The following is a 20727-nucleotide window of genomic DNA, read 5'->3' as shown; positions in this document are numbered from 1 at the left end:
GAGGCCTTGCATGTGACGTATCATCCCGTAAATATGGCGGACTACTCAAATGCATTCAACAAAAGCATGATTGCAATCTACCGTGACAGTTCGTCTCACACACATAACCCTGCACTCACGATCAAATAGGTTGATGACAACATTTGATTGAATGGACTGCACTCCGCCATAACTACGGTGAAGGACACGGTTCAAATCCTTTGTTTGGAGCCAATCGATAAAATGATGCAGGGCCTCTATTGTTTTACCGTTCCGGTTATTGGATAGGTTCTATAGGTGATGATGGTCCACGGTTTTGTTACACGAAATTATATGGCGCGATTACATTTTATGCATAACATTATTCTGAGCATTATTTTTTCCTAAACATTTTTTTCCATCTTATTTCAACTGGTTTACAATGTAAATTGAGTTTTGTTTAAGGGCTGGGGTATGAACGTTTGGACAGTATTTATTTTGGGACATCAGAGCACATCAGACATATCGAATTGCATTCTGAATAGGAAGAATGTCATTCTGATATCAAATAATTTTGATTTTTTGAAATTGCAATTTAATACACATTTTATGGCAAATCATTAAAATTGATATTTTTGATATTTAACAGTACTTGAAGTAAACTTTATAAATCTGATGATTTATACTTAAAGTGTATGTAGGTGGGATGAAAAGCCCGACGATCAATTGAACATTTTGACTTTTCGTATTGAAGATATGGATTTTTTTTCCAAAACACCAAAAAAAAATAGGTCTTTTTGGGAAAAAAATCCATACCTTCAATATGAAAGGTCAAAAATTTCAATTGACCGTCGGCTTTTCCTCCTGCTACATACACTTTAAGAATATATCATTAGATTTATATAATTTACTTCGAGGACTGTTATATATCAAAATTTGAAAAATATCAAATTTTTATAAACTATGCAAAAAAAAGTTTCTTTATGGTTAGGAAATTTACCCACTATTAAAATCTAGCGACTAATTTTATACGTTTGCTAAATAATCGCATGCGGGTGATTGTCCTGCGCATTTTGACACCTCATTCACTACTCAACGACACTCCTGAGAAAAGATATGAATGTTTAAGTAACACGAGGTCGAAAAATGAAAATTGCAAAGAAGCCTATTCAATGGTTTTAGAGCTGATTCACTGATGAAAGACGGTTTCATTATTCCCGCCTTTTCAATTTTAATTTAATGCATGTTGGTTAATCCTTTGCTTATTGTACAGATGAATGATCAAAGACAAAGGTGAGTGGGTACTCAGACATTTACGTTTTGTGAGATGGATTTGGAAAAGGGATTCAAAACAGGTCATGATTACAGCTGCATTCCTGGAAGCAGAAGGAATTGAGACACTTGAGTGGCCCTCCAGAAGCCCTGATCTTAAGGTTCTTAAGGATCTCCAAGGGTTAACCCCTTGGAGAACCTTTGGGATCAGCACAAGAGACGAGTCAACAAGAAGATAAAGGCAGATACAATTCTAGTGGGATTGCGTCGCATCGTTATCAACGAGTGGAACGGGGTTGAGCAAGGTAACATTCGACGCCTCATTAGGAGCTTGAGACGCCGCGTGGCTGCTGTAAGGGAAGCCAACGGTAGACACACAAAGTATTGAAAGACTGGCAAAGAAAGATATTAATCTCAAGTGAAGTTGGAAGCAGCAGTATGATGCCTGAAATGTGCTCAGCAATTAAACAAAAAATGCCTGCATGTTTGTTGTTTTTTGTGTTCTTTTATGCTGAAAATCGAATAGGCCTTTTTGCAATTTTCATTTTTCGACCTCGTGTTACTTAAACATTCACATCTTTTCTCAGAAGTGTCGTAGAGTAGTGAATGAGGTGTCAAAATGAGCAGGACAATCACCCGCATGCGCTTATTTAGGAAACTTACAACATTAGTCGCTAGATTTTAATAGTGGGTAAATTTCCTAACCATAAAGAAACTTTTTTTGCGTAGTGTAATTTGTCATAAAATTTGTATTATATTGTGATTTTCAAAAAATGAAAATTATTTGATATCAGAAAGACATGCTTCGTATTCAGAATGCAATTCGATAGGTCTGAGGTGCTCTCATGTCCTACAAAAAATACTGTCGAAACGCAATAAACGCTCATTTTAGATCCCTTAATACCATCATTCCTTCCCAAAAATATCAGCATTCGTTTGACATTTTCAGATAGGCCTACAGTGACTTTTCAAAAATTGCTTTCTGTAACCTGATTATTTTGAATAATATTTTCTTGTACAAAAGTTCTTTTGTTTCCAAATGTCCTTCGCATAGTTTGTATTCAACAAACAACACGAAATAACTAATTGAAAATAAATGTGTAGTTTTATAATAGGCCTAAATGCCTACACCTTCTCAGATCCATTCGCAAAATAAATTCGCAAAGTAAATAAATAAATAAATAAAATAAATAAGTAAATAAATAAATAAATAAATAAATAAATAAATGAACTAAAATAAATAAATAAATAAATAAATAAATAAATAAATAAATAAATAAATAAATAAATACGCAAGGCATGTATTTATATAAGCTGGTCTATTTTAGATAACTTACATGTAGTTCATAAATAATAACGTAATGTTTCAACAGTAGGATTTCAACACAAATCTGAAATAGGCCTACTGACAAATAGCTATTTTGCTGGACAATTCTTGATGCGGATGGTCGAATAAATACTATCTCAGCGCACGTCCCCATTGCTCTAAATGGATTGATTCAAAAAGTTTATGGTACCCGACGCTCTACTGCTTGTTTTGAAAATATCGCGGGGAAAAGACCAAAATTGAAAAGAAATGGGGTTTTAAATTGAACTTTAGAATTTGAAAAGTATAAATCACGTTAGGTCTAAGGCTGTGCTAACACTTTTCTTTGATGACTTTGACCGCAATTTTGTATTTTTTCAAATATCTTAAAAATTCAAGAATCTAAGCTAATTGAACAGACAGTAGTAGCTAGTACTGCAAGAGATTAAATGAGAAAGACAGCAAAAGAAAGTGACAAGCATAGAATGAAAAGAAATTAGAATGATAATAAAAACATACAAGGGAAAAATCAATTAGGTGAGAAAAACAGGCATGTGCAAGTATAGCAGGCCAACCAGGTCAAAAGGGAAAAAGCAAATCTATGGTCAGCCATTCTAGTCAAAAGATAATCAAACAGAAATATATCAAAGGGAAGGGAAAATTTTGAAAAGCCAAAGGCCTAACACAAAATGAAGGACCACTGTTGGTACCATCCGATACCCGAAACTGTACAGCCCGCCTAGGTGGGACATCCAGGACGCACTAACGTTTCCACGCTGTCGGCTCCGCCTCCCAGACCATACAGCGGGGTACCAGAGATACCAAGGTGGTCCGATTTTGCAACAAACAAAAGATTGAAGAAAAACAATGAGGGAGGACCAGAATAACTGACCAAAGAAAAATTTTTGTTTAACGATGACTTTTAACATTCATACCCAGAGGAGCAGAAGTCTGTAAAATGTTGATCCATTTAGACTCAAGAGCTAGTCGGTGGAAATAGTTAGTGCTACTGGGTCTATCAATGGCCATGATCTGTATGTCATCACAAGTGTGGTTTGGCCTGTTGAAATGCCTGGCCACCGGTTTGTCTCTGTTATGTTTTGTGTCCCCACAATGCTCCAGTAATCTAGTTTTCAAGGCACGTTTGGTCTCGCCAACATATTGTTGTCCGCACTTCTTGCAATTGATGAGATAAATCACGTTAGTCGAAAGACAATTTAGGGGGTGATTGATGTTAAAATGTTGACCAGTAACATAGCTCGAAAAATCGTGACTTGAGACTGTGTGCTGTGTACAGCATGTATTGTGTTTATGTTCGCATGCCGCACACTTGTTACATGGCTGGAACCCTCTCGACTGGACCTGAGAAGTTGGTTTCATGGCTGATCTGACTATAGCATCTTTGATGTTCCGTGGCCGTCTAAATGCTACCATAGGCGGTTCAGAGATAGCTGCTTTGCAACGATTTGAAGAATGAAGAATGGGGAGGTACTTCTTGATGATAGAAGCAATTGAAGAATGCGAAGGGTCATATGTCATGACGAATGGTATGCGTTCATCACCCTTGCTCTCACTAGTTTGAAGGGGTTCCAATGCTTCTGATCTAGGAACATCAATGGCTTTCTGGATTTGCTTCTGAATGACCTTTGCTGGGTATCCTCTATCAAGGAGGTGTTGTTTCAGTTGGTCAACTCTTGTGGCGAGAACATCATCAGAAGAACAAATGCGACGTAATCTAAAAGCAAGACTATAGGGGAGACTCTGCTTTGTATGTTTAGGATGACAAGACGACCATAGAAGATACTGGTGCGTGTCAGTTGGTTTGGAGTAGAGGTCTGTTTCAAGAAGTCCATTTTGAAGGCCAACCATAACATCTAAAAATGAAATGGAGTTGCAAGATCGTTCAGCCGTAAATTTGATGGTCGGATGTCTTGTGTTACAGTGAGCGATAAAATTGTCAAGTTCTTCTTCTCCAGGTGTCCAAATCAAGAAAACATCATCGATGTACCTCAGCCAAATAAGAGGCTTTTTGGTAGCAACAGAGAGGAAGTTCTCCTCTAAGCGACCCATAAATAGACAGGCCCCAGAAGGAGCCATGCGGGTGCTAATGGCAGTGCCAAGAACCTGGATATAATGTTTTCCAGCAAGTTCAAAGTTATTTTGAGTAAGTGTGAGCTCCATAAATCTGCTAAGTACCTCCACTTCAGTAGTTGAGTGCTGCTGGGACAAATAGTGCTGACAAGCTGCAATGAACTCGTTAGTAGGAATGTTTGTGTACAATGCAGTGACGTCCATAGTACACAGGATAGCATCATCAGGAAGAGGACCATGTTGTTCGTTGATCTGAACTAACTTCCGCAAGAAGTCGTTATCATCCTCCACATAGGATGGCAGGGTCTTGACATAAGGCTTTAGATGCTGATCAACGAAAAGAGAAATCTTTTCTGTAGCTGTACCACATCCGCTTATGATCAGTCTTCCTACTGGAAAAGAATTATATCTCTTATGGATCTTCGGGAGAACATAAAAACGTCCCGGTCTAGGTTGGTTGAGAGTAAGCACAGACTGCATATCATCATTAATGATGCCTGCAGAACGAGCATCCTTAACCGCTGCTGTAACTTTACGAGCAAACACAGCCGTAGGATCCTTAGGAAGAGGCTTGTAATATGTAGCATCATTAAGTTGGCGATGACACTCTGAAAGATAATCCTCCACATCCATGATGACAATAGCAGCTCCCTTGTCGGCTTCCTTGATGACCAAGTTAAAATTATGTTTGAGACTGTTGATAGCATCACGTTCTTCTTTGCTGATGTTAGGATAAACTTTCCTTGGACCAACATTAAGTACATCTGTCTCGACAGCTGTGATGTACGCATCAAGAGCCAAATCTTTACCAGGAGGTGGAGTGTATGTGCTCTTCTTCCTAAGTAAAGGATGTCTGGAATAGGCATTGACCTCAGCCATAGATGAGCCATCAGTACTATCAAGATTGGTTTCAGGATTGTAAAAGTGTTCCCAAGTCGTAAACGCGTCTTGCAAACTCACTCAGGTCAGCCCGTAGTTCTATAGAATTAATATGGCGAGGAGTAGGACAAAACTTAAGACCCTTAGAAAGGACAGCTGTTTCTGGTTCGGTAAGCTCATACGAAGAAAGGTTAACAATAGTATTGGTTGACGTCGGTGTCTCTCTACCATGGCGAGCCAATTTCCTGTAACGAGAGCGCTTGATCCATCTCCGAGATCTGGAAACTTTGGTACTATTACCATGGTCCAAAACATCATTCTCTACCCTAACGCCATTCACCGAGGAAGATCCACTACTATGGAGCTGGGAATCAGTAGCCCTGTGACTATCACTGGTTCTGGTAGGTGTCAACGAGACTTGGTTGTCGCCCGTAGAGTAATAATGACCTCTTCTAAGCTTGTTGTTCTTAGTTTGAAGAAGACTTGTTTGGAACTGTTGGCCAATAGTATGAAGTTTGTTTAACATCTGCACGAAATCTTGCTCACCAACAGATTGACGAAGATAATTGGTAAGATCCATGAACTTCTGAGTACATGAAGTAATGTTGATAATGCACTCCAGCAAAGCAACCTCCATGATCGAAGAAGAAGCTTGATTGATGATATTCTGATGCAGTTGAAGACAAAGACTGTGCGATAAATTAGCGGACGACTTGACCAGTAGACCAACAGGGATGGCCCTATTAGCTTTAAGAAGTTGAAGATACTGCAAATGTGATGAAAAACGGAGATACTTACACTGCACATGCCTGAGTTGATTAAAAATAGAACGAATAGTAGAAGGATACAAGGAAATACGAAGGGAAGCTGGAACAGGAGCCATAATGGTTGCAAGGGTACTGAAAACAATGTATAAGAGCAAAAAAGCAAACTAAAACAGTACCAACTGACCAGCTAGATGTCCCACCTAGGCGGGCTGTACAGTTTCGGGTATCGGATGGTACCAACAGTGGTCCTTCATTTTGTGTTAGGCCTTTGGCTTTTCAAAATTTTCCCTCCCTTTGATATATTTCTGTTTGATTATCTTTTGACTAGAATGGCTGACCATAGATTTGCTTTTTTTTTTTTTGACCTGGTTGGCCTGCTATACTTGCACATGCCTGTTTTTCTCACCTAATTGATTTTTCCCTTGTATGTTTTTATTATCATTCTAATTTCTTTTCATTTTATGCTTGTCACTTTCTTTTGCTGTCTTTCTCATTTAATCTCTTGCAGTACTAGCTACTACTGTCTGTTCAATTAGCTTAGATCCTTGAATTTTTAAGATATTTGAAAAAATAAAAAAAATGCTGCCAAAGTCATCAAAGAAAAGTGTTAGCACAGCCTTAGACCCAACGTGATTTATACTTTTCAAATTCCCAAGTTCAATTTAAAACACGATTTCTTTTCAATTTTGCCTCATTTTAGGCAGTTACTTGGGTCCACCCAAAGGGTTCGCGACCTGTTTACAAATCGAGTGGGACGGTCCATCCTCAACGTTAGGGCATAGACCCTAACCAATATAGCAAAACAACCTGTTCACCAATCTGTCCTGTCATTTCAATAGAGGCCTTGCATGTGACGTATCATCCCGTAAATATGGCGGACTACTCAAATGCATTCAACAAAAGCATGATTGCAATCTACCGTGACAGTTCGTCTCACACACATAACCCTGCACTACGATCAAATAGGTTGATGACAACATTTGATTGAATGAACTGCACTCCGCCATAACTACGGTGAAGGACACCAGTTCAAATCCTTTGTTTGGAGCCAGTCGATAAAATGATGCAGGGCCTCTATTGTTATACCGTTCGGTTATTGGATAGGTTCTATAGGTGATGATGGTCCACGGTTTTGTTACCACGAAATTATATGGCGCGATTACGTTTTATGCATAACATTATTCTGAGCATTATTTTTCCTAAACATTTTTTTTCCATCTTATTTCAACTGGTTTACAATGTAAATTGAGTTTTGTTTAATACCATCATTCCTTCCCAAGAATATCAGCATTCGCTTGACATTTTCAGATACAGTGACTTTTCAAAAATTGCTTTCTGTAACCTGATTATTTTGAATAATATTTTCTTGTACAAAAGTTCTTTTGTCCTTCTCATAGTTTGTATTCAACAAACAAAACGAAATAACTAATTGAAAATAAATGTGTAATTTTATAATAGGCCTAAATGCATACACCTTCTCAGATCCATTGGCAAAATAAATTCGCAAAGTAAATAAATAAATAAATAAATAAATAAATAAATACATAAATAAATAAATAAATAAATAAATAAATAAATAAATAAATAAATAAATAGATAAATAGATAAATAGATAAATAAATAAATAAATAAATAAATAAATAAAGCTATTTTGCTGGACAATTCTTGATGCGGATGGTCGAATAAATACTATCTCAGCGCATTGTGACATATCGTCCGGCGTCCCCATTGCTCTAAATGGATTGATTCAAAAAGTTTATGGTGCCCGACGTTCTACGGCTTGTTTTGAAAATATCGCGGGAAAAGACCAAAATTGAAAAGAAATGGGGTTTTAAATTGAACTTTAGAATTTGAAAAGTCTAAATCACGTTAGGTCTAAGGCTGTGCTAACACTTTTCTTTGATGACTTTGACAGCAATTTTGTATTTTTTCAAATATCTTAAAAATTCAAGAATCTAAGCTAATTGAACAGACAGTAGTGCTACTTGTTTTAACCTAGTAAAGGGATGTTTTTATGCTCCCAAAGCGTCGGTTGTTTTGTCTTTTAACCCAAAATTTTGGATGTTGTTGTACATATTAAACAGTTTTTAAAAAATATTTTGAGAAATGTTTGCCAAAAAATATTTTGCAATAACGTTTTGACAACATTTTCAAAATGTTGTTATTGTATTTTTTCATATAAAATGTTTTATGATCTTTATGTAACCTGGCATTTAAATGTTATTATTGTTTATAACACATTTTTAACATATTAAAATCATTTATGTGTTTGCTGGGTAATTGCCCTCCATGAGCGACACACAGACATGGTGGAGTCCATACTCTTTGGATCTAATGAATCTCTTTGTCTGAACACATATTGCAAGGCAAAATATACACCATCAAGCCTTCCAAAGAAAGTTCTTCAAGACATCTGGTCATTTTTGATTCATCTTATGCAGTTTTGCCACTTGACAATGCAGACTCTAAGAAATATCAAATATTCTTATGTAAATAGTTTATTTACAACTTGAATATTTCCATGTTTCTAAAACTGAGGTAAATATGAGAGAAACACAATTGATAGCAACTCTTAGTTTTGATTGAATTTGCTCTGTTCTCCCTACACATTACCTTTGAAACAGTAAGATAACATGATTAGAATGATAAGTAATACAAATAGTTAATATTAATGTACCACACGTAATTAAACATAATTAGACGATTAGATAAGAAATACAACTAATCAGTGTATCGCATGTAATTAAACATAATTAAAATGATAGGCAATACAAACAGCTAGTCCCTATTCCATAAAAAAAACCCAAATGAAACATAGCTAAATCCTAATCCTTTAGTTAGTTTTAACTGGCAATAAAAGTCAAATTCTACTATTTGTTTGTTATTGGAGGGAAAATGGACTGAAAACATACAGTAGTTACACAATTCTGGACACAAGTCTAAGCATTCATTGAGTATAGGCTAAGAGTTAGCTCATATTTTAATATAAATTTTTATGTTATTTTTGATCATTTGTTATGAAATAGATCAGAAAATGTGTTTTACAAAAATTAGAATGCATAACTTGAAATTATTCTTTTGCAAGTCTTTGAGTTTGATTGTAATGTTTTGGACCTTATTTACCAAAAAATTAAATTTGACTTTCATTGCCAGTTACTTGGCAAACCATGATAATATTTTTTAATCAAAAAAAAAAATAGGGCTGCATTTTTCTGGAATATGAAGTAGTACGTGTGTAGACACCCCCCACAGAGGTACATAAATATTTACATCTTGATTACAGCGATGGTAAATGAGCCACTGTGCTTGCACATGATCTTTCGCACGTAAGAGGCAACCAGAAGTGCTAATTGTACGTGGAGTGATGTGGATTCATGAGATTTGAAGTTGGTGAAATCTGTTCCCAGAATGCCTTTTTTGTGTAGGCCAAGGACATCAAAACATGATTTCAATGAAACAAGAAATGTCTTTAAAAAGACAATGCCATGGATGAAATTCATGTTTCATAATTTTACATTGACAAGTACTTGGAATGCTAGTAATTTTTTTTGTGTGAAGCACATGCACAACTAACCAGGAAATGTTGTTACCACCAATCAGGTCACATGTTAATTTTAAACACCCTATTACGACACATTTGTTATAATCCTACCCTCAAATTCATATCAAATTCATTTAGAGCTGACCCCAATAATCGCCAATGCTACGTGCGCACCCTTGTATTGATGATTTTATTAAAAGACCATAAAGGCAAAGTAATTAAATTGATCATATCAAGGCTCTCAGACTGCGAGACACCAAGCCAGGTAAATGAAAGTATGGAGGATTTTTTCTGTGTTTTTAGGGGCCTTCGCTCCCTTTCAGCATCTGATCGGCACACAATTACACAAAACACTCACTAGGATCTACAACATGCTCATCTATCAGGGCACAGTTCTTTAACCCTAATACATTTAGTACATTCATTGTATGACCTTTGAAATTTTGAGTACAAAAACTCCAATTTTGCAATATGATTGTTTAATTGAGGTTATTGAACTATGCCATTGGAATGAGGTCATTGTGGTCCATAGTTAGGGTGACGCAGTACTTTTCAAGATAGGGATAATTTTGTAAATGATACCTTAATACTATTGCCAATTACTATTATGAGTAATGGGCCAATTAGTTTCCTGCCTTACACAGGATTGAATAGGGATTATCATAGTTCAACTGTTATTTATTGATTTAATACACCTCTTTTTAATAAATACTTTCAAGGATTTGAAAGTCCACTTATAGTCCCACAGTCAAATACCATGAAATTAAGAATGGAATGTCATCTATAAAAGGCCTAAAACTCAAAAACATGTCTGGCGACTTGTTCCGGGTTTTGTTGGAGCTGGTCACATTTTTGATTGGTGGACTGTTGCAATGCACTGTGGGTAAAGTTGTAATTGTTTCTCCGGATACAGAGATATTAGGATACTCATGAAATCCTAGCCAAGATATGTTTTTGTACCTGTCGTTATTCTAGCCTGCCCTGTCTCAGTGTTGTTCAATGACAATATGCCATGGGCCTGTATCAGATGGTCCGTGCATACCTATAAACTTATTCAGAACCCCAGATGGGATGTCCAGACACAAAAAAGAACCAGTGTTTACAACTGTGTACTAAGGTTGCAGTGTAACTTACTGCATTAACAAATTATATATTGCTACATGGATAAAGTGCACTACTCCATGCTAGTCCGACGAATAGGACCTGTTTTTTTCTTAGTTACCAACTATTCATGCAGACTCTGATCATCAAGAAAGATTGACTGCAAAAGTCCATTAACCGCCCCACGAGTGGCGTGGTCACTGGACTTTCGCGATTCGTCTTTCTTGCACCATATGAGATAGTGATCGTAGTCTGAGCTGAACGTAGTCTAGTAAATAAGGAAAAAAAGGTCATACTCGTCGGACTACTCCATGCCACAAAAATATGGCAGTCATTTGTTTGGATTATCAAAATAATATCCTGTTTTGCCAAATAAAACATACCTAAATCCTAATCCTTTTAATACTTAGCACTTAGAAGCAATACAAATCAAATTTTGTTATTTGGCTCATTTGAGGGATACTGGGTAAAAAATATGATTTTTTTGCATGTTTTCTTACAATTGCAGGTACTAAATTCAAAGACTTGGCACAAGTCTAAGCATTCAAAAGCTTGAGTATAGGCTAAACATTTGCTCATTATTTTAATATTTTATCATAATTTTAATAAAATAGATCAGAAATATGTTTTCCAAAAACTAAAATGCATAACCTGTATAGTCTTTGTACAAGTCTTTGGGCATGATTGTCACACAAACACACACTAAAAATGCATGTTTAACGTTTTGGCCTCTTATTTCACAAAATTGGCCAAGGATTAGGATTGAGCTGTTTTATTTGACAGAACAGGATGATGTGTTTTAAATCTAAAAAAATGGCGCTCTACTTGTCTGTAATCAGAAGCAAATGTATGCTGGTGAAAAGTGACAGGAAAAAACCCAAAACAACAACAACAACAACAACAACAACAACAACAACAACAACAACAACAACAACAACAACAACAACAACAACAACAACAACATTTTCACATGATATTATCTCAAGTGATCAAAACTGTAATTCCCCTAAATGATAATGTGCCCCCTTCAATCCCCCGACAATTTCCCCCACATTTACATCCCCACCGAATAATTAAGGGTGGGGCCACCCCATTTTGTGAATGCCACACTGACTGGATTTTGATCAAGGTGGCTATATACAGGAGAATTATGCCCTAGAATCTGGACAGATTTAGCATCATGACACCTATGTCTAGTGACTTTTCTAATCTTAAAAGGTAACATCAGATCATGGGAATAATATCCACTCACAGATTGCAATTACAATTACGATGTAAAGAGATACATTAAGCCACTGACCATCAGGTAATCAAACCATCATGTCTGTTATAACATGCAAGATGCTATGTGTATATATCATTATATGTGACTGGCTCCAACAAAAACCAGAACAAGTCGCCAAACATGTTTTTGAGTTATAGGCCTTCCAATAAAAACAAATCACATTTTGGATTTCTTAATTTCATGGTATTTGACTGTGGGACTAAGTGGACTTTCAAATACTTGAAAGTACTTATTAAAAAGAGGTTTATTAAATCAATAATTAACAGATGAACTATGATAATCCCTATTCAATCCTGTGTAATGCAGGAAACTAATTGGCCCATTACTCAGAATTGCCAGTTGGCAAAAATATCTTGGTATCATTTACATATTTATACAATTTTGGTATCATTTTAAAGCTTATTGTCTAGTGCTTACATTTTATGCAAATCATGAAATGTCAAAAATGCTACTTGTTCCTGGTTTTGTCAGAACGGGTCACATATACATGCCTTATTATGCTATTTCATGTTATTACAGCAGTTTGAAACCTCAGTTGCAGGTAAATCCACAGTTTAGAGTGAAATCTTGCATATGTCCTCGTTTGCAAGCAAACACTGATGCACCCCCACACACATAAACATGGATCTACATTCCACATCCACACAAAAACCACTCCACCCCCTTTATACATCCCGTACCCTCAGTGTGATTTGACAGTGCAGTAATCTTCCAAACTCAGTTCTAATTCACTCCACACCACAAACTATAAAACTATAGGTTCAGCAAGTGTGGTTTCTAATAATTTGTTCTTTATGGCAAGTATAAATTAGCTGTGCAAAAACGTGCAAGCTATTACTAGCTGTAAATGATTGTGCAAGTCATAAATCGTAATGCTTCCTATAGTTAGTGAACTAAACAGAAACAAATTACCAGAGTCGAATCTAAAGGTTATACATTGGGCTATTCCATTTAATATCCACACTACCCCTGTGGAAGATTTTGGAAATATCTTCCACAGGGGGAGTATGAATTTCAAATGGAATGAACATGTTAGGAAGCTCCATTTGAAACTCACCCTCCCTCAGTGGAAGATTCAGGTTGAATGTTTCTCTGAGGGTGTATGAAATTCAAATGGAGCTGCCTAAAGTGTTCATTCCATTTGAAATTCATACTCCCCCTGTGGAATATATTTCCAAAATCTTCCACAGGGGAGTGTGGATTTTATATGGAATAGCCCAATTGACAAGTTTTACTCATTAAAGTTTTATGAGTAAAACTTGTCATGTACATTGTGATGATTACTTAACCTTTAGATTCTATTCTGGTACTTTGTTTAAACATGAAAAATACAACATCATCTTTAAACAACTATGGTATTTTTTGTCAGTTGTTAAGTGGCTGCTTGAATGAATGCATGAATAACTTTGTTCAAGTGTGAATTCAGTTGCCAAAAAATTTGCAACATGGTTAAAGGGACATTCACAGATTGTGTGTGTGTGTGTGTGTGGGGGGGTAGGTCATTTTCAGAATGTCCTTAAAAATGGTTTGCTTGTCTTCTCACTCTCTGTGACATGCCAAAATAATTTTCAAACTCAAAATGTGTTGTTGTGTCTCTGTTAAACAAAGTTTGTGCAAAACTGGTTCAATTCAAAATATCTGAATGTCCCTTTAATAAACGATCGTTTAAACTTTAATATTTCAATGCATATTTAGTCCTCCTAAAATGTTTTTTTTTTTTTCAATTCACTTGAGTCTTATTCTGAGACAAGGGAAATGAAATATGTAAAAAAATATACAAACCATTCACCAACAGGCAAAGTCCCTGTGCTTTGTATGCTCTTAATTCTCGCATATTCATGAGGGCTGATTGTTCGAGCCCCTGAGTCTAGCTATCATGAAGCTGTATTAGGGTTTATTACCAGCTCTATGTGCCTATGAACATTGATGCGAAAGATGTCAAGATTGTGCTTTGAATAAATATGCGGTAACAGGCGCAGAATGGGTGTAGCATTTTCTTGCTTCATGGAATGATTGATGATGCTGGACTTTGCGTGTTGGTGAATGGTCTACATATTTGTTTGTCTAAGTATGTAACATAATCAAGCAAATTCAGTTGTACATTATGTGTAAAACAATTTATTTGAGATATGAGACACAAATGAGCTTGTTATTTTTCTGAAAATGGAAATATTTATATCTCAAAATCCTATGTGGATCACAATAGTCCATTATAAATGGGAATAATTACTGAAGAAAAAAATTGAACATGCTCACAAAACAGTATCATTTATCATAAATTTTACTGAAATACAATAAACGTTATCAAGATAAAAACAGTTCTAAATGAGAAAGGACAAAGTGAGATTGATGTCATCATAAACACTTTATGAGTACTGTCAGTACATCAATCTTAACGTCCAAAATTCATACTCATTTTAGATTTTGAATTACGTATCATTGGTTTGAGGTAAATCAAAATGTGAAATATGACTAAAATCCAAATAAAAAGACCAGGTTACAAAAGCAGTCTCGGAGCAAACCTTTTGAAGCGATTCCTGAAAATGGCAATCTAATCTTGTACTGCATATAAAAACATTCAAAAGCACTTCTAATCCCAAAAGTAATCTGTCTTCATTTGCGAGCTAGCCAGACTCTAAGATGAAAATGAATGGCAAATTACATATCCCTGGGCAGCAAAATATTGTCTGTCGGGCCAAATCATCCTTTCATCTTTTATGCTTTTATAAGATCAGTTAAAGGTGCATGGACCAATTTTTTTCATAATATTGTGTTTTATATCATACATTGAGGCCTACCATTCAAACAATTTGTTTCCAAATTTTTGTTACATTGCTCCAGAAGTTTTGATATGAGAAGCAAAATCGAGTAAAACAATGCCCCATACTTTCGATTTTGCTTACCACTTTTTAACACGTTTTTGTCCACACTTTCTGAATGAAACATGTCTTGATTGTTAACTTTCACTGGGTTACAGGGTGAATGTTTTGGGGCACGGTGGTGCAGTGGTACAGGCTCTGCACTTGACCAAGGAGCTTTACCTTACTTGCCTCTCTCTACCCAGAGGTAAAATGGGAAGCTGTTATGAATATTGTCCATTGAGCACTGCCCAAAGGTATGAGGATGTCTTGGGCATTGTATGGCAGCTGACATATTCTTACAACAGCAGAATAAATGTAAAGTGCTTTGATACATGCGAAAGGCACTATATAAATACCAACATTTATTTTTCTAATTTTTTAACCCCTAGATTCCCCAACTCTTTTCTTTTTGAAAAATATATACTTCTGTATGGTGTGCATGAATAATTGAGAAATTATGGCACCTTTTACTTTATACATTCACATTCCATCTGGCAGCTTTAATGCTCCTTTTCCGATACCATCCATCTTACAATTCCCAAGACCAGTACTACTAGTTTTGTTCAAACGATCGCAACTTAAGTCGTCAGTAACTACTTTAGAATGTAAACTTATGCCCATTTAAATGTACTCGCAAGTAGCTACTTGCGAGCTTACTTTCGACGATATTGCATGTAAGATATCTTACATCTTACATGTAAGATAAGTAAGGTCCATGTCAATAAGTAACTTGCAAGTAAGCATGACCTTATGTTGACCATAATGGACCTACTATACTCTGATCAGCACGTAATGGGCGGGCCTCATAACATCATGGATTGATATTGAATGGCATAAATACAGCTGGGCGCAGCACTAGACGCGTAGTTCGCTTTGCATATTGCATGACTGATGCACGCTTTTGTGAATTTACATGGGCGTAAGTTGGGATTTTATTGACATGCGCAGTAACAAAAACCGAATGATTCTCGCCTATTACGAGCTGATCATAGTATAGTATAGGCATTTGCTCTATTGTGCAATATCTACCAGTTAAAGACATGCTTACTTGTGAGTGTACTTACAAGTAAAGTCCAATATGGACACACACTCACAAGTAGTGAAAGTTACTTTTGAAAGTAGGCTACCGTCTAAACACACCTACTATAATTGCTCCTGACAGGAGATTCCACATCACTGCTGCAAATGCATGGAATTCACTTCCTCCGAACGGGCTGTTACATCAATTTTGCACTTCAACGCTCTCTTAAAGACTCATTTGTTTGCTTTCTATGAATGATTGATGTTTGTATCTCTGTTTATTTATATGTATTTGTAAGCGTCATGGTGAATGATGTTCCTAAAATGCCTGCTAATGTAATGTAGGGCCTATACATTTCTGCGATTTGACAGCTGCCTAAAAGGTACACAAATCAAATTTTCCGGTACTAAATATTTTGTCTAACTGCTGAAATGATTAACAAGCATAAATAAGTAAAAACTTGATAGTTAGCATATGTGTTTGCTATCAAGCACTTTTAAAACATGCAAACATGAAGTGCCCCATCCACAAATGTGTAAACGGTTTTGAGCAAATCATCGATACACATAGTTATATACGAACAAGTAAACCTGCAAATTTGTGTCTCAACTCCATTAGCTCAGTTGGTAGAGCGTCAGACTTTGGTACAATTTCATGTTTTCAAAAGTGCTCGATAGTAAGCACATATGCTAACTATCAAGTTTTTACGGTAGGCCAATTTGATCATAATAGCTCTTGCTTCACAAAACATAGCAAATCACTTTTTCAATAAGTGTTAACATCTATCCCCAGTGTCCCAAATTAGTAAGTTATTATAGTTTCCAAATTCAACAGCCTTACTGTCACAAGAATAAAAGTACGGCCATACTTTTATTCAACCGTCCTGTTAAATGTCAGATTGCTTTCATAAAAACCACTTGTCAGGTGGTACGTTTATTAGCTCATCCACGTTTGTCCCAAAAATGCCAATTTTGATGAACTTAATTCACAAAGGATCCCATTTAATTGTGTCCAAAATGTAGCACCTAGTTAGTAATGTGTACCAAGAAGTGTGAACATATCAGCCCTATTCTGCGCAATCTACACTGGCTAATGGTTCATCAGTGGTGTGGGTGGACAGATTTGTTTGTAAGACACTTTATAAATCTCTTTTATTATTATTAGGGGATGTGCAATTATTATGAGCCTGGGGCTGGATAAAATTTCCAAATGGTGTGCCAAAAAATGACCCCCCCTCTTGGCCTGCTAAAATTACTTGCACCCACCTCTCTGTCTGCCAAATAATTCTTTGCCTCCCCACCCCCTTAGCACATGCCAAATTTTTGGGATCTGAAATTTTTTGGGTCTAAATATATATTGCAAGCTGGAAAATTTGCATATTTAAGCCTTTCTGTACTGTTTTCCTATGCATTTTCAGAGCGTTTTATTTAAAAGGTGCCACATTGCTTTCCCCCACCCCTTTTGGCTGGCAAAAGATTCTTGCCCCCCCCTCATGTTACCTCCCACCAGGGCTCATAATTATTATTACATTCGCTTGAATATAATGTGATAACCTACCACAGCTTTTTCTGCAGATGCTTCTATATCCCTGTGTACGTCACCCCAGGTCTGGTGAAATCTAGCATGGGAGAAAGAAAAACAATGTTTCTATGAGGCTTATGAAATTAGATACGAAAACAAAATTGGTTTTATATTTTATTACACCACCTAAGGAGAAAGAGAAATTAATAATTATAATAGCGTGTTAATGTCACTGATATGCAATTACACACTGATAAACTATGACAATGGTTAAATTTGATACAAACCCATTGCTTAAAGAGTAGGCTCCAGTGAAAGTAAGATGAAAAAATAATGAAGTCATTCACAAGACTTCTTGACAGTAGGCCCCTCTTTAGAATATTCTAATTTTTTTGAAAAAAGGATAAAATTTGGGCATAAATGGGGGAAAAAGAAGGAAAAGAAGGAGGAGAAGAAAGGGAGCAGGTGGAAGAAGGAGGAGTAGAAAAGTTTTCAATGAAAATAGCAATAATCTTGTGCCAAATTACATTTTTCTATGCAAAATTGTGATATATATCCAGCCTCAAATTGATAACTGGTGATGTACAAGGTTTATAGCAGGTCGGGGGATGATGTAGCAGGTCGGGGGATGATCTATTGAGACAAATAAAGCTGACACACAAGAAATTTGTTTTGATATATTATTGGCCATAACTCAATAACCACAATACCTATGGAAACATATGCAAATATTTGCTTCCTATGCATTAATTAATAATAAGCACACTGCATTTATTTTATTTAAATGGCTTAAAATTGGAAAGATATGGCTCATGCAGTCTGACCCACCTTAATACAATTGGCAAGATAATGGGCTTTATTCTTTACAGTACCAGCTGAATTACCTATTATAAATTATCTATAACAAACAATTATCAATTTCAACCTCAAATATGGAAAAAACACATTTGCACCTGGGTCTGCTGACAACAACAAATCAATATTGTAAAAAAAATTAATTTTGTCACCTCTCCGACCTTTAAAGGCAGCCTGGTTGAATGTGCGTAGTGCAAACAGGTCAGGCGTGTAATGAGCTTAATGTACGAGAAATAATTAAAAGAATATTTATGTAGGGTAAGCCAACGTTGCCTTACAGCGTGCAATCTATTTATCGATCCACTGTGCAGACTCTGACGTACACTGGATGAGGCTTTTCTTTAAACTGATATCAGAACAGGTTCTACTAATACATTTGCCAGCCAGACTATCCAATTTCTATTCTAAGCTTCTATGTGCAGGGGTGATATATCGCCTATTATGGGAGTTGTGTCTAGCTCCAGGGGGGCTGCTCATAATGTAGGCTATACTCTGAACATCACATGTATGACTTATTTGTTTTGTCCCATGGACAGAAAGTAAAAATAAGAACAGGTTTACTTTCAATGTACCCTGTCCTCACCTGCTCCTCCACTAACTTGACTAATGCACTATTTCTAAATTAACATATTCAATATTTGATTTGAATAACTAAACTTCACCTAAAATGAACAAAATAAGGCAAGGAAGGAACTTAAGGAAGGAAGAAAGGAAGGAAGGAAGTAAGAAATGAAGAAAGTAGAAAGAAAGAAAGAAAGAAAAAGAAAGAAAGAAAGAAAGAAAGAAAGAAAGAAAGAAAGAAAGAAAGAAAGAAAGAAAGAAAGAAAGAAAAAAGAAAAAGAAAAAAAGGAAGGAAGGAAGGAAGGAAGGAAAGGAAAGGAAAGGAAAGGAAAGGAAAGGAAAGGAAAGGAAAGGAAAGGAAGCAATCAAGCAAGCAAACAAGCAAGAAAGAAACAGAAAGACAAAGAAAGAAAGAAAGAAAGAAAGAAAGAAAGAAAGAAAGAAAGAAAGAAAGAAAAAAAAAAGAATGAATGAATGAATGAATGAATGAATGAATGAAAGAATGAAAGAAAGAATTGAATCAATGAAATAAAGATAGACAGAAAGAAAGAATATACATTATGCATGCCCTCAAAAACTATATTTGGTTGATAAAAATCAGCATCCAATCATAGACCCGATTTCTTATGTCTATGTTCCAATCTAGCATTTATATCAACCCTTTCCACTCGTTTTGTTGGTTACATGTGTGTACCGTATGTATTACTTGCGACTACCCCTGAATGTTTCTGGCGTGATTCCATCTCAACTTCAGTGACACCAATAGCCTTCTTGATCATTGCTCCCAAAGTAAAAGGAGGAAGTGTGTTAATATGCCTACACGTTTCATCACAGTTCCTTAGCACTTTTTGCAGGGTCCTGATTGGCTAATATTGTTCCTTAGCACTATTTGCAGGGTCCTGATTGGCTAATATTGAATCATGTCACAAAAAATCTGCAATTCATTTGTAGCAAAGGAGGAAGTGTGTTAATATGCCTACACTTTTCATCACAGTTCCTTAGCACTATTTGCAGGGTCCTGATTGGCTAATATTGTTCCTTAGCACTTTTGCAGGGTCCTGATTGGCTAATATTGAATCATGTCAGAAAATATCTGTAATTCATTTGTTGCATGATCATGCTGCACAGCATCGGGTGGTCCTAACATAACCTCCATAGACTGTTCCAGAACTACACTTAAAGCCAAAATGTACAATTTCCGTCCAATTTTAATTTGATATTTTTTACCCAAATAACAAATTAAACATAAATAACAAACATAAATAACAAATTAAAGTGAAAAAACCACACTGGTTATTGTGGCCATTTAACATGGAGTTCTATGGGGGTTTTAAAGTCATAATATGATGTTATGTCGAAACTGGCCTGTTTAACACCGAACACACCAAATGTGGCTGATTCCTTTTTGTTATAAATTGGGACTTGTGTAAGCATTGTGTAAAATCAGTTTTGAAAAACAAACGACCAATTTCATATTATAAGATTGTACATTATGGCTTTACAAATATTTGATACAAAATATTCAGAATACATAAATTTTAATCAAGTATAATTACACCAAAAATAACTGGTGCAACCATTGAGAAAATGAATAGTTTGGATGCAAAAAAACAATAAATTTTTCTCTGCTAGCTTTAACTTTAAAAAGTTGCATCTGAACTCTTCAAATGTAATGATGATACATATCATGTTCTAACTTTGAAAAAAC

At 35.9% G+C, this 20727-nt stretch overlaps 1 protein-coding gene across 1 annotated transcript in view; it reads right to left on the bottom strand.

Annotated features, from left to right (window-relative positions):
* The window catches only part of LOC140136434 (dysbindin-like), a gene marked incomplete at its 5' end in the record, with an annotated part of 85176 nt that extends 67476 nt beyond the window's left edge, over positions 1-17700 (bottom strand). The window contains one exon of the mRNA XM_072158159.1: positions 17640-17700. Within this exon, the coding sequence (XP_072014260.1) occupies positions 17640-17700 (61 nt within the window). The remainder of the gene's footprint in view (positions 1-17639) is intronic.
* Between the last annotated feature and the right edge of the window lie 3027 nt (positions 17701-20727).

Source organism: Amphiura filiformis, chromosome 16 (assembly GCF_039555335.1).
Source record: "Amphiura filiformis chromosome 16, Afil_fr2py, whole genome shotgun sequence".
Taxonomy (NCBI): domain Eukaryota; kingdom Metazoa; phylum Echinodermata; class Ophiuroidea; order Amphilepidida; family Amphiuridae; genus Amphiura; species Amphiura filiformis.
This window is presented reverse-complemented; position numbering and strand designations above follow the sequence as displayed.